Source organism: Dipodomys merriami, unplaced genomic scaffold, assembly GCF_024711535.1.
Source record: "Dipodomys merriami isolate MVZ:Mamm:240054 unplaced genomic scaffold, mDipMer1.0.p SCAF_28, whole genome shotgun sequence".
NCBI lineage: Eukaryota > Metazoa > Chordata > Mammalia > Rodentia > Heteromyidae > Dipodomys > Dipodomys merriami.
This window is the reverse complement of record NW_027204270.1, coordinates 16,780,189-16,795,418: the sequence shown is the minus strand read 5'-3', so window position 1 is coordinate 16,795,418 and position 15,230 is coordinate 16,780,189. Positions and strand designations below refer to the sequence as shown.

The 15,230-nt window shown below is 47.3% G+C and overlaps 1 protein-coding gene across 2 annotated transcripts in view; it reads left to right on the top strand.

Moving 5' to 3' along the window:
- The window catches only part of Pla2g5 (phospholipase A2 group V), a 30,179-nt gene extending 16,579 nt beyond the window's left edge, over positions 1–13,600 (top strand). The window contains exons 1-5 of one of the 2 annotated variants that reach the window (XM_070037774.1): positions 4,051–4,075; positions 7,008–7,057; positions 8,059–8,203; positions 11,859–11,965; positions 13,127–13,600. In XM_070037774.1, the coding sequence (XP_069893875.1) occupies positions 7,018–7,057; positions 8,059–8,203; positions 11,859–11,965; positions 13,127–13,251 (417 nt within the window). In that variant the 5' untranslated portion in view covers positions 4,051–4,075; positions 7,008–7,017 and the 3' untranslated portion in view covers positions 13,252–13,600. Of the gene's footprint in view, positions 1–4,050; positions 4,076–7,007; positions 7,058–8,058; positions 8,204–11,858; positions 11,966–13,126 lie in introns of those variants that run through there. The other variant, XM_070037773.1, reaches the window with a different exon arrangement.
- Positions 13,601–15,230: the final 1,630 nt, after the last annotated feature.

Below are 15,230 nucleotides of genomic sequence, written 5' to 3'. Positions count from 1 at the left end.
GCACCTACTATGTGCCACATTCTGGATTCAGACCCAGAGCTTCCCTCATTGGCTTGGAGGAGAGACATAACCAGCCTCTTCCACCTACCCATTTCTGGGTTGTCACCCATACCGGGTGAAGCTGGTCCTACTGTGATTACTCTAGTTCACACTTGAAGCAGGAAACAGAGGCCTGAGGATATTAGGTGATGTGTCTTGGGACACAGGGCAGCCTGGGCAGGTGATAATGGAGATTCACATTCAGAGGTGCATGACCTAACAACCAGGCACTGAGCTGAATCCTTGTTCTTGATTTTAATCAGTTTTTCATTGTTGTATCAAAACTAGGCAGATAGGGCCCAGGCAAAACTCATTTCCTGGAATCCCACATAGTCATAAGAGTGAACCCCACCCAAAGCCAATAAATGAATCCCTAAGTGGGCAAGGGAGCTAAGGAGAGGATTGTGAGAAGAGGGAAGAATGGAAAAGAAACATCATCCCTAGCCATAAAGGAAATGCAAATCAAAACAACTCTTAGATTCTACCTCACCCCAGTAAGACTGACCAACATCATGATGCGGGGAAAAAGGAACCCTACTGCACTGCTGATGGGAATGTAAACTAGTGTAACCAATCTGGAAAGCACTCTGGAAGTTCCTCAGCAAACTAAGCACAGACCTTCCCTATGACCCAGCCATACCACTCCTTGGCATTTACCCTGAACATCATGAACCAGGATACCATAAAGACACCAATACATCCATGTTCATTGCTGCACTACTCACCATAGCCAAGTTATGGAAACAGCCTAGATGCCCCACAATAGATGAGTGGATCCCAAAGATATGGTACCTATGTATAATGGAATGTTATGCAGCCATTAGAAAGAATATCATGTCATTTGCAGGGAAATGGATGGAACTAGAACAAATCATGTTAAATGAGGTTAAGCCAATCTGAGAGACAAATGGCACATGTTCTGTCTGATAAACAGAAGTTGTATCTAAACGCACTGAGATTTGATAAATTATACAGGATTCTAGATACTCACATACAGTGAGACCAAAAGAGGATACTCTTAGGAGAGAAACACAAAAGCACAATGCCTAAGTACTCTTCATAATTACATAAAATAATACTGTATGCTACTGAAAGGAACTCCAAGGTATGGAAACAAGTGACCTCTTTTTTTCCTTTTATGCCTTTTAAAAAAAAGTTTTAGATGATTCTTTCTTTCTTTCTTTCTCTCCTTTCTTTCTTTCTTTCTCTCCTTTCTTTCTTTCTCTCCATTCTTTCTTTCTTTCTCTCCTTCCTTCCTTCTTTCTTTCCTTCCTTCCTTCCTTCTTTCTTTCTTTCTTTCTTTCTTCCTTCCTTCCTTCCTTCCTTCCTTCCTTCTTTCCTTCCTTCCTTCCTTCCTTTCATTGGTCATGGGGCTTGAACTCTGGGCCTGGGTGCTGTCCCTCAGCTCAACTCAAGGCTAGCGCTCTACCACTTGAGCCACAGCACCACTTCTGGTTTTCTGGTGGTTTATTGGAGATAAGAGTCTCACAGACTTTCCTGCTAGGGCCAGCTTTGAACCATGATCCTCAGATCTCAGCCTCCTGAGTAGCTAGGATTATAGGCGTGAGCCACCAGTGCCCGGCTAGATGATTCTTTCTTATTTACTTTATGTATGGTGTATTCATTCAAGTGTATATCTTTGGGCAGGTGGGGGACGGTACAGAACTTGAGAGAAAAAGGGTAAAAAGGTGCATCAGTAGAGCTCACTGGACATTGGTGAAAGTGGACTATACAACTTGTGGGTGGAGATGGGAGGGAGGGACTAGGAGAGAATGAGGGAACAGAAGACACTGTATGAAAGGATATTGACTCATTACCTGACTCATGTAGTTGTAATCCCTCTGTACATCACTTCTATAATATCAATAAAGTAAATTAATTTTAAGAGAAGAATGAATCCCAGAGGATAAGTAGACGCTTACCCAGGAAGTCAGAGAGAGAGAAGAGTATGTGTGTGTAAGGGAGACAAAGATAGAGACAGAGACTGAAACAGAGGCAGAGACACAGACACAGGTAGACCGGTACTCCAGAAGGTAGATCCCTGGAAAAATGAACACTACATCTGTAGAATGCATCTCCTGGAGAGGCTAGACAGACAGACAGACTCTCCTGAAGGCAGTTCCCAGGAAAAGCAGGTTGACACAATACCTGTAGCATGCCTCTCTAGGCTAGGCTGGCATGGGTCTTATGAAGGCTGGAGGGAGAAGCTGGGGGAGGAGGAGGAGGAGGAAGAGGAAGAGTCCTTGGAGTGGAGCATTCTGACAGCTTGTGGGTGAACCCCATGAGCAGGCCATGTGGGCCTCAAGGAGTCCCCAAGAACAGGCTCAGGGCCATAGAAAGAGCCAGGACATGAAAGGGTTATGCGTGGACAGAGGTCTCTGGACAGCAAGTTCATTTTGGGGGGGAACGAAAGTTCCATTTCTAAAGGAAAACGAAAGCTAGAGATGGAGGTCATTTGAGGCCAGTGAGTTTCTGGTTTTTTTCCTTTTTGGCTGGGTTTTGGCTGGTTTGGGGTGGCGGGGTGAGGATGGAGAAGGGAACTGGTCAAGAAGGAGAAGGAAAATGTAGGCCAGGATTTATCTCACAGTCCTTGCTGGCCAGGCTGCTTCAGGCCTTACCATCTGCTTCCCCAGCAGTGCCTGGCAGGTCGTAGGCATTCAATAAATAACTTTTGCCTTGGGTGGAATTGCTGGGGTTCTTCAGAAGCTGAGTGGGCAGGTCCTAGCTAGAGAACCAGTCATGGATCTCCTCTCTGCATAGGACCAGGGCGGTGGGGAAAGGCAATAGTTCACTCCATGGCTTCTCAAAGAAACTAGAGATTAGCAGAAATATGCAGTTTGAAGCCAGCCAGGCAGAAAAGTCGGGGAGGTTCTTATCTCCAATAATCTACTTTGAAAAAGCCAGAAAGTGGCCCTGTGGCTCAAGTGGTAGCATGCTAGCCTTGAGCACAAAGAGGCTCAGGGACAGCACCTAATCCCTGAGTTCAAGCCCCAGGAATGGCAAAAAAAAAAAAAAAAGAAGAAGAATGTGGAAGGGAGAATAATTACAGCTGATTATGTCCTGAGAGAACATTTCAGAAGGTTTGCTGTCACTATTTATTAGTGTTATTGTGCATTTGTCACTGCCCTAAGTCTAGTGCATGCATTCACTCATTTAATCGTAAAAACATCAACTGTCAGCCAATATTGGGGAAGGTAGGATTTGAAGGATTTGGAGCGACACAGAGTCTGTGATGTGACCCCCTGAGCTTTCCTTCATTACCTTCCCGACATTATTTGATATGCCTGGATTTTAACTGTGCCTCTAGCTAGAGCCTCTGGGCTGCAGGGAGAAGTCATTGCTTCATGCTTCACATGAAGACACAGAGGAATGTTGTGACTTGTCCAGGGCCACACAGCTCCTACGTGACCAGACTACAAACTTGCACTACTCTATCTGCAACCCTGTGCCTCCCTTGTTCCCAGAGAGAAGAAAACACAGGAATTCTATAGTCAGGTAACAGAGGGGGAGGCACCACCTGGGGCTTGGAAAGCGATGTTCTGTCGCATCTCCAGAGAAAGCTGGGGTTGTGAGTTAGCAGGGACAGGAAGCGGATGGGGTGGTGGTGGGGCACTGAGCTGCCATCACTGTCCCTTGGTTGAGGCTAAAAGAGTTAGAATGAAATAAAAGCAGTGACTGTGAACTGGGAAAACCACAAGGATCCAGGGTCTGGGGACAAAGACTTTCTGTGATAGAGAGGAAGTGCTTGGCCTATGGCCCTGGACCATGTGTGGTGGGAAGCCAGACACCATCTTAGTGTCCCAGAACTGTGAGCTAGCTGCCTCAGGGAAGAGAGAGGGGTGGTGGCTCGGGGGTGGGGGTGGGGGAGAATCCCCAGGGGTGTCTGGAGGGGAGCCTCAGATTTCTGTGTGAGTTAACCAGGAATCTTGGAGCCAGCCCAGGCAGGAGTGTGGGAGGCGGGCACAGTTGCTCTTATAAACCAGGCTGGCCCAGCACTGCCCCTTCTCCAGGCCTGAGGACAGAGAGGGGCTCACTGGTGAGACTCTCATTCTTGGGGCTGCTTTTGCTCAGGAGGGGCACGGGGAGGCAGGGTCCAGGGAAAGGCTGTGAGAGGGGGCCCCTGGCCCCTCGAGATGGGGTGGGAGGAGGAGGAGGGGGGAGGGGGAAGGCAGGGCCAAGGGAGGGACAGCCTCTTGGTGGCTCTTATGTCCTGGGGGCCTCAGTTGCTCCTCCTTTCCAGCCAGAGATTGTGAACCCAGGGGGGTTCCTGGGAGCAGGGGGCTCCCGTAGGTGGATGTGGAAGACTGTCCCTCAGGGGAGGGGGCCACTTCCAAGCCTGTGCTTCCGTTCATCCACCTCGGTGCTCTCCACCCCTCATTATGCAGCCTGACTCCACTCTGAAATTATCTTGCGGTGGGGTTCCCTGGTCATTTGATAAAAATAGACAATGCCACATCCTTTTCTCCTTCTCCTGGGGACCGGCCTTTGGGCTCCGGGGATGGTCTGGGTTAGGTCTCCACTGCCGCCTCTGTGAAACCTGCCTTCCTCTTCCAGACTCCTCTGTAGGGCCTTCTGATGTGCTGACCTCGACAGCCTGAGGGAACTCTGAGATGCCCTTGGGTGATGGTTTATTTAGGTATGATGAGGACAACGGATCAGAAACATTTGTTACTCACAGTTCCCCAGAAAAGGCCTGCAGTATCCCCTCATGGACACAAGGGAGAGTGCTAGTGTGCACTGAAGATAGGAGAAGCAGCAGAAAGGCCCAGAGCCTGAGTTGGGATCTCTGAATGAAAAGCACAGCAGGGTGTGGGGAGATGGAAGATTGTGGTAGGCAGGTAGTGTAGGGCTAGCTACTTTGTGTCACTTTGATGCCTTCAAGCTGGGGTAGTGGGAGTGGCTCCAGACTTTTCTCCTTATCTGGATCTTGCTTGGGGTGATTTGGGGTAGGAGACCCTAGTGGGACTGTGAGGGTTAGAGCAGAAGTGGGATTGGTAGATTGATTTTCACACAAAATGCCTGCTCCCAAAGGAGTCATTACAGTCTCCAGAAATTAGCTAATGGAGCCATAGGGCAGCCTCTGTCTAACTTAGGAAGAAACAGAAAATATCAAAGCATCACAAAAGCAAGTAAAAGGTCCGACATGGTGGCTCACAACTGTAATTCCAGCTACTCAGGAGGGGGAGATTGGAGGATTATGATAGAAGGCCAACCTCAGCAAAAACTTAGTGAGACTTCATGTCCACCAATAAGTCAGCTACATGGCATAGGTAGAAGGATCATGGGCTGAAGGCCAGCCCTGGGGGAAAAATAAGAGACCCTACCTGAAAAATGAGCAAAGCATAAAGGTGCTGGGGACATGGCTCAAGTGGGAGAGCACTTGCCTAGCAAAGCTCTGAGTTCAAATTCCATACTATTAAAAGACATATTTAATGTGCAAGGGTTGCTCATTGGTAGCTGAATAAAGTCTTGACAAAGGAGAATATTTATTGTTGGGCTAAACCTTTGGAAAATTCATTTCACCTCTCCAAGCTTTAATTTCTGGAATCTGTAAGATCAGTAGCTTATTCATTCATTCACTCACTCATTCATTCATTCAACAAATAGCCATTTGTGGGACGGATAGGTTTAACACTCTACCTGCCGTAATCATTGATGGTTTTGAAGGTCGATGGATGGTGCCTGGCTCATCAGAGGTAATTACCATCTCCACCTTGTTGGCAGCTCCAGAATGCAAGAGAGAAAGACTTGTGTGGAAGGTGGGGTCTAGGGCCATTGTACCTGGCTGCTCAGAGCCCTGGGAGCACAGGCTGGAGGTTAACGGAACCCTCAGGAATGTTCTTGGAACTCATTGGCTCTGCTGGACAGAGGCCAGGCCGAATGGCCAGTGGCCCTGGGAGTCTGAAGCGGTGTGTTTGGATGCCAAGCCTTGGGTGGTGCCAGGGGCTCAGGCAGAGCATTGACATGATGACCCTTCAACCTGGGGACTTGTACACAATGTGGCACTGAAGGGAAAATCCTGGCAGATCACAGCAGCTGAGCAGCCTGGATCTATCTTTGTGGTCCTTAGGGGAGAAGCAGGCAGCTGCTGGTAAGGAGCCTCTGAAAGGATGAATTGGAATGGGGCAGTGGCCAGGGGACACATGGAATTTCCTGTCTTAAGGCCCTTTCAAGCACACAACCCTGCAGTGAGATGGATCTGAAGGAAGGCAGCATTGGAAGATAGAGCCCTGGAAGGAACTGAACTCCCTAGATTTGGAGAATTCATTTGCCCTCAGGGGAAGGCTATGCGGGACAGGGAGGGGCACGCATTCTGGGGCTGAATCCCTCTTTCTACTAGTTTGTTGGGCTTCTGGAAAGCTCTTTCAGCTTTCTGAGCTAAGGTTTTCCCATTGGCAAATAGAGCTAATGATACCTGACAGGCTGGGATAAACACCTAAGGTCCACTTATTCTTGAGCACAGCCGCTGGTTCTTTCTGGAAGCTTGTGTGTGTGTGTGTGTGTGTGTGTGTGTGTGTGTGTGTGTGTGTGTGTGTGTGTGTGTGTGTGTGTGTGTGTGTGTGTGTGTGTGTGTGTGTGTGTGTGTGCCAGTTGTGGGGCTTAAACTCTGGGCCTGGACGCTGTCCCTCAGCTCTTCAGCTCAAGGCTAGTTCTCTACCACTTGAGCTACAGTGCCACTTCTGGCTTTTTCTGCTTATGTGGTGCTGAGGAATCGAACCCAGGGCCTCATGCATGCAAGGCAAGCACTCTACCACTGAGCCACCTTCCAAGCCCCTTTCTGGAAGCCTTTGCCTAGTCTTTCTGGTTGGGATGGGGCATCTACTGCTCAGAATGAGGGAGAGAAGCAGTGAGTAGGCCAAGCGGAGAACCAGGTGGCAGGGGGGTGGGAGTGGGGGCGCGGGGAGATCAGGATGGGCCTTGAGGACAATAGCTGAGAGACAAGTCATGGGATGTGTTCTCTTTTCCAGAGACCCAGAGATGAGGGGCATCCTTACACTGGCTTGGTTCTTGGCTTGTAGTAAGTACTGATCCCATGAACTCTGAATGACCTCCATCCCCGTGGGATTGATGGGTAGTGGGGGGAGGGCACCTGAACTTCGAGATGAGAGATCAGTGCTTAAATCTTGGCTCTGCACTTCCAACACAGATGTAAGATGCCAGTGAGGGCCTTGCTTTCCCCAAGCCTGTGTTCCCTCTCTGACTTAGGATGCTGCTGTGGAAGGGAGGAGAAGGTCGTGAACAGGGCAGACAGATATCCGCGCCCTCCCCTCCCTCCTCATGCAAACAAACAAACAAAAAAAGAAATAGTAAAGAAAAACAGAAGCCAGCCACTGGTGACTTACATCTAGAATTCTAGCTACTGAAGAGACTGAGATCTGAGGATTACAGTTCAAAGCCAACCTAAGTAGACAAATCTGGCATGCTGTTATCTCCAATGAATCACCAAAAAGCTGGAAGTGGAAGTGTGGTACAAGTGGAAGAGTGCCAGCCTTGAGTGGAAAAGCTAAGGGACAGAGTCTGGATCTTGAGTTCCAGCCCCAGTAAATATATAAATAAACATATCTGAATAGATATAGATAGATAGGTAGGTAGACAGCTACAATAAGGACATACAACAAGATAAAAAAATAGAACACCTGACCCTACCTTTTCAAGATCTTTCCAGTTTGCAAGAAGGAGTTGTTTCAGTGGTGCTTAAAGACCCCAGTCGTTCCAACTTTCTATTCCTTATGTTCTAAGGCATAGCATTCAGTGTTCTGTTAAGCAATGAGGTGGGAAGGAAGGAGGGGGGCTTGCCAGGAGAGACAAGAAGCTCCCTCTGTCTGCTCCACACTGATAACATGATTTGAGATTAGTGTCAGGGCCAGTTGGCCAAACTCAGGTCCACTCCTTTAAGTCCACACTCTTACCCACATCTCTATGCTGGTTGCCCTCACTGGCTTGGAGAATGAATGTGGGAGAAAGGGCAGGAGAGGCTGGGGAGTGGGCTCATGTTTGGGAATCTGGGGTGTCTTTCAGCTGTGCCTGCTGTGCCCGGAGACTTGCTTGACCTGAAGTCCATGATTGAGAAAGTGACTGGAAAGGATGCTCTGATGGATTATGGCTTTTATGGCTGCTACTGCGGTTGGGGTGGCCGAGGGACCCCTAAGGATAGCACTGACTGGTGAGGAGATGTCACCACTGCACAAACATCGCATCCCATTCCTTATGTGTTTGCAAGATGAATATTGAGGCAGCATTTTTGTGTGTATGTTCTGGTGCTGCGGTTTGAACTCAGGGCCTAGGCTTTGTCCTTTAGCCTTTTATGCTAAAAGCTAGAATTCTACCACTTGAACTACAGCTTCACTTCTGGTTGGTGCTTAATTGGAGATAAGATAAAAGTCTCACAGACTTTCCTGCCCAGGCTGGCTTTGAACAGAGAGCCTCAGATTTTAGCCTCCTGAGTAGTTGGGATTACACGCATGAGTAACCAGAGCCTAGCTGAGGCTATACTTAAAAAAATTGAAGCTCAGAGATATTATGAAAATTGAAACTCAGGGGCTGGGAAGATGTCTCAGTGGTAGAGTGCTTGCCTTGCCTGCACTGGGTTCGATTCTTCAGCACCACATAAGCCCAAAGTGGTATTGTGGCTCAAGTGGTAGAGCACTATTCTTGAGCTGAAGAGCTGAGGGACGGCACCCAGGCCCAGAGTTCGGGTCCCCAACTGACAAAAAAAGGAAGGAAGGAAGGAAGGAAGGAAGGAAGGAAGAAAGAAAGAAAGGAAAGAAAGGGAAGGAAGCAAGATAGGAAGAAAGGAAGAAGAAAATTGAAATTCAGAGAAGTTAACTGGCTGACTAAGCTATGTTAGGCAGCTCACAAACAGTCCCAGGATCTTAGCAACTTAAGGTGTTTCTGCTTTGTTTCAGTATAACGAAAGGGTCTTAATACTGTGGCTTGAAGAAACCACAGCTCTTTAGTTTGCTAACAGATCTGCCATCTGAGAAAGGCTTGTGTGTGGATGGCTCTCTCTACTCTGCTCTGTTACAGCCTGGGCAGCTCTGCTGGGACTGAATGATTCACCCTGTGGATGGCTCATGTCTCCAGCTGGCAGGTGGGGGCGCCACACTCTTCTCAAGGAGGCCTCTGCGAGGATGCTTGTGCTTCCTCACAGCATGGCTGTTCTTCAATTCTAAATAGAATGTTCCCAAATTGCAATACAGAAGAGAGTGGCATTTTTATCTTCAACCTCAGAAATTCCAATGTCACTTATACTGACCTATTAGTTGGGGCAGCACAAAGGCTTTAAGGAGGAAGACACTGAAATTACTCAATAGGTGCAAAGTTACAAATTAGATAGAAGGAGTAAGATCTGTTTTTCTATTACACAGCAGGTTGACCATACTTAATAACATAAACATTTCAAAAGAGCTATAAGAGAGGATTTCTAGTAGTCTCACCACAAAGAAAAGAATAATGAATGTTTGAAGTAACAGATATGCAAAGTACCCTAATTGTATTATTGGATAATAGCATAGAATATGCTTAGTGCCATATTATTCCCCATGAATAAGTACAGTTATCATGCATCCAAAGAGAAAGAAAAGAAGGAAAGAGGGGACCTAGATCCTGTCTCTTGATTGGGAAGTGTTACAGGTCTAGAAGAAAGAGCAAGAGACTAATATATCATTCTTGTGAAAACTGTCTTTTTTTAAAATAACAATTATGATGCCAGCATACATGGACAATGGAAAGCCTTAACTAAGTAAATGGATGGCAGGTTGTTGGAGCCAAGTTTCCCACTGCTGGAGTGGGGGTTTACAGATAAGCAAGGGGTGGGGAAGTATAGAATGGTCTCCATGGTGATAGGTTACAGGAAGAGACATCAGTAGGCTGTCCGGCTTAATATGGATATAGACATTCACACAGAGAACTATCTAGAGATATGTAAATATGTGTGGGTTAATATAAACACATACATGTTTACTCTGTTAGCTAAGAGGGGCTAGCAGGAAAATAAGACCCCAGGAGCAACAAATCAGAACAGCAAAATAAATCAACTATAATTTCAGTCTTAGCATAAAAAAACAAACAAACAAAATTCCTAGTGGGCAGGGTTCTGGTGGCTCATGCCTGTAATTCCTAGCTACTCAGGGGGCTGAGATTTGAGGAACATGGTTCAAAGCCAGTCCAGGCAGGAAAGTCTGTGAGACTTATCTCCAATTAACCACCAGAAAACAAGAAATGGCACTGTGGCTGAAAGTGGTAGAGCTCTAGCTTTGAGCAAAAGAGCTCAAGAACAGCATCAAGGCCCTGAGTTCAAGTCCCATGACCATAAAAGAAAAAAAAATCCTAAGTGAGATATCCTACAGAATACCTGACCAGAATTCCTGAAACTATCAGTCATCAAAAAGAAGGAAGAAGCCGGACACTGGTACTGGTGGCTCATACCTGTAATCCTAGTTACCCAGAAGCCTGAAGTCTTTGGACCAAGAGTCTAAGCAAGTCCAGACAAAAATGTACATGAGACAAAAAAGTATTGTAAAGGTGATGTACCAAAAGGTTACAGTTACATAAGTAAGGTAACGAGTATATTTCTTTTTGAACAATGTTACCCCCTCTCTCATTTTTCCCACTTCCTCTCATCCCTGACTCCCCTCCCCCTCAAATTTAAAGTTCATTTTCAACATAGTGTCTACTGAGTATTACTGTTGACTTGTATCTCCAGGTAACTGGTAGAGCACCAGCCATGAGTGAAAGCCAAGCAAAGGCATGAGGCCCTGAAATCAAGCCCCAGTACTGGTACACATACACACACACACACACACACACACACACACACACACACACACACACACACACACACACACACACACACTAGCATAGAATATGCTAAAGGGACAGGATTGAATTTTTGTACCTGTTAAGGATGGCAGCCTAAATAATATATAATCTCCAAAGAATAATGACATTGATTTGGTAAGAGCAGACCAATAACCGCAGCAAACTACAGATGTGCTCATGGGGATGTTTTTATTTGCAGAAGAGGTAGTTACATAAGCTGCTTGGATGCAAAGCAGTTCACTGGTCATGAGCATCAGCTTATGAGAGGAGAGGGAGGTTGGGTGCTAGGCAACGTGCAATGCAGGGCATCTTGTCTCAATTGCTGAAGTCTTCAAGAATGTTAAAGAGAAACTTTTCCCCAGTAGACTTTACATACAAGCAAGCTGTACAAAGCACAGGGTGTGTGTAGGATAAGAAGAAAATCCTTGCCCTAATCCTCACTTCAGGCAGGCAGGTACCATCTCTCCCCTTGATTATCTCCTGACTGTGACTCTGTGTGTGTGTGTGTGTGTGTGTGTGTGTGTGTGTGTGTGTGTGTGTGTGTGTGTATTTGTACTGAGGCTTGAACTCAAGGCCTGGGTGCTGTCTCTTAGCTTTTTCACTTAAGGTTAGTGTTCTACCACTGGAGCCACAGCTCTACTTCTGGCTTTTTTTTTTTTTTTTTGTCGGTCGTGGGGCTTGAACTCTGGGCCTGGGCGCTGTCCCTCAGCTCTTCAGCTCAAGGCGAGCGCTCTACCACTTGAGCTACAGCGCCACTTCCTACTTCTGGCTTTTTAATCATTCATTAGAGATAAGAGCCTCATAGACTTTCTTGTCTGGGCTGGCCTCAGATCTCAGCCTCCAGAGTAGCCAGGATTTATAGGCATGAGCCTCTGGAGCCCAGCTTGGCTCTAATTTTGTTTTGGCCTGACATGTACATCTTGATCTTGTACTCCTTCACAGGGATGGGAGGCAGAGGGAGTCCCTCCATTCAGGACCCCAATCTCTTGCTTTGGCAGGTGCTGTTGGGTACATGATCAGTGTTACGGGCGGCTGGAAGAGGAAGGCTGTAACATCCGGATACAGTCATACAAATATAGATTCGCATGGGGCCTTGTCACCTGTGGTAAGGCTGGGCTTCCCATTGGGGCCAGGATCTCTCATGTCTCAGTGTTCAGCTACTTGAAATGCCAGCCAGTCTGTCTTGGGAGGTAGAGTGTGGATAAAAGACAGGGCCCATATGAGACTTCTGGAGGAGGGCTGGCATGCCTTAAGACTCAGCATTCACTAGGCGTTAGAGGCGGTGCAGACTCCTTTATACTTCGTCTACCAGCCCCCTGCCACCAAACAAAACCCCTGTGGAGTAGGCACAATCTCCTCCATTGCTTTTTATTTTCTTTTTTGCCTGTCCTGGAGCTTGAACTCAGGGCCTGTGTGCTATCCCTGAGCCTCTTTGTGCTCAAGGCTAAAGCTCTACCACTTGAGCCACAGCGCCACTTCCAACTTTTTCTGAGTAGTTTATTGGAGATAAGAGTCTCATGGACTTTTCTGCCCGAGCTGGCTTTGAACTGTGATCCTTAGATCTCAGCCTCCTGAATAACTAGGATCATAGGCATGAGCTACAGGCACCTGGCTCCCCCATTGTTTTGTTTTCTTTGCTCCTGGGACTTGAACTCAGGGTCTCAACATTTCCCTGAGCTTCTTTGCTTAAGGCTAGTATTCTACCACTTAAGCTCTACTTCCAGCTTTTTTTGTGGGGGGTGGGGGGAAGGGGAGCAGTTAGTTAGAGATAAGAGTCTCCTAGGCTTTCTTGCCTGTGCTGGCTTTAAACCGCAATCCTCAGATCCCACCTTCCTGAGTAACTAGCATGATAGGCGTGAGCCACCAATGCCTGGCTAGTCTCTCTCATTTTGCACATGGAGAGACTCAAGCTCAAAGAATCACCAGTTGATGGCTGGGTTCAAACCCAAGTCCTCTGAGTTTGCAGCTAAGCTTAGGAATAGATCCCCCTCTAGGAGCCTCAGTTTCTCCAAGTAGGGGCTGGAAACTCCCAAAGGACAGGCTCTAGTCTCCTGGGACTGAAGGCTCCCATGGGGCAGTGGCAGTGTCTCCTCCTCACAGTAGACAGTTCCCCCACCTGGGGCTGTGCACCCTTCAGGGCGGATGCAGATGGGGAGACTGCGTAGATGCAGACTCTGGCCCCGTCCTTGGACTTGGCTTTGGACAATGAACCTTGGTAGAGTGTGTTTTTTTCCCCATCCTCTTATATTCCATGTTTCTTTTGCAGACCGAGGGACCTTCTGTCCAGCAAAGCTCTGCACCTGTGACCGGAACTTTGTCTACTGCCTGAAGAGATATCTGTGGAGCTACAACCCTGATTATCAGTATTTCCCCAACATCTTGTGCGAGTAGCTCTGAGTGAACTTGTTCCTGACCCCGCTTCTCTTACAGACCCCTCACAGCCGCCTCCAGGAGTGGGCCTTAAATCTTCCTCCTAGCTCTGTCCAGCTGGGAGGAGCCCCAGACCACATTTCCTGCTCCAGAACGGTGTCTCTGGTCCAGGATGTGGCCAAATTCAGAGTCACTAGATGTCTGTGAGCTCAGCCTTGTGAGTTGAGGAAGGGAATTCTCTTTCCAGCTCTGGATGGAATTTAATGTTTATTTTCTTTGATACATTTACCAACATAGCTCTCCAGGGAATGTTTCTTCCAGTAAAAGTAAAATTGACTCCATAGATCTGCTATGTTGATAATAAATAAAATTAAATCTTGAAGCTACTAAAAAGCACACAGACATTTCTTCTTGCTGCAGGGAATTGTCTGAATCTCTTTCTGTCTGTCTTTGCCATTGGCATGAAACCTGGTTACCTGCATTGCTTTAGAGGCAGAGAAAGGGACAGTAAATGCAGGGCAGGTTTCTTGCATGAGCTCCAAGTCTTCTCTTGGGTTCATTTCCTTGAATTTTGGGGTCTCTTGAGCCAGGCTGGGGGTCAGATAGTAGGCAGGAATGCCAGTTTGGGCATCAGATCAGAGAAGGTAGTGTGCAAATACTTATTCTGGCTTCTCTCCTTGTGTGGCCTCAGGCCACCCTCTCTAACTTTCAATGTCTTTGAATAAGAAAGTGTGAGGTTCCTGGCAGCTTAAAACAAGACTCTTATTGCCTGCCTTGATGTGGATGTAGGGATGATGGCTTCTGGGGTTCCACAGAGCGGGAAGAGGGCTCTTGTGGCTGAAGTGTGAGGAGCTCAATGGTCGAACACTGGCTTAGCACCTATGAGGCTGTGGGCTCATCGGGTGCACTGTGGAGAGAGAGAATGAAAGAAAGAGAAAGAAAGGGAGAGGGGAAGGAAGGACAGAAGGAAAGAGAGAAAGAAAAATATAAAGAAAAAAGGATTAAGTGACAGGGCTTATTATTGTTTTTAATCAAGGGCACTTAAGAACTCAATTTTACCTCACAGTTTATAAAAGAAAAGACATTCTAGACAGGCACTGGTGGCTCATGCCTGTAAGAGGCAGAAAGGAGTTATTTGGGAGAGTCAAACTGCGGGGCCCCTCTAGAGTAGGGTGTAGCATGCACCAGCTGCAACTAAAGGCAGAGAGAGATTATATAGCATGGCGGAGGGTGAGAAGGAGATGTAACCTATGAGAAAGGGGACTGCTCACTGTCTGAAGGAGGCGTGACCAGAGCAGTGACCTCCAAGGATGAGGAAGTGACCTCAGAGCCCCAGGTGTACTTGGATTACAGGTGCTGGGCGGGGACTTCTAGGCCGGGCCACATGCAGTTTTGCACAGAGAGAAAACAAAGGGAACGGGGTCTAGGGGTCTAACTGTGGTTTTGCATAGTTTTGCATGAAGAGAAAACCAGAAAAAGGAGCCATTTTTTCCCCAGGTAGACCTAACACTTAGGAGGCTGAGATCTGAGGATCAACCATTTGAAGCCAACCTGTGCAGGAAAGTTTGTGAGACTTTTCAATTTACTAACAAAAGGCTAGAAGTCGGGCTGGGAAGGTGGCTCAGTGGTAGAGCACTTGCCTTGCATGCATGAGGCCCTGGGTTCGATTCCCCAGCACCACATAAGCAAAAAGAAAAAAGCCAGAAGTGGCACTGTGGCTCAAGTGGTAGAGTGCTAGCCTTGGGCTGAAGATCTGAGGGACAGTGCCCAGGCCCAGAGTTCAGGCCCCATGACTGGATCTCCCCCCCCCCAAAAAAAAAAAGAAAAGAAAAAAGGCTAGAAGTGGAGTTTGCCTCCAATGGTAGAGCTCAGGGACAGGCCCCAGGGAATGAGTTCAATCCTACAACGGGCACAGCAACAACAAAAATGTTTTAATTCCAAGACTCCAGCAAGAAGGGACAAGTTCTAAAACAAAGGAGAATCGTTTCCAAGAAGGATTT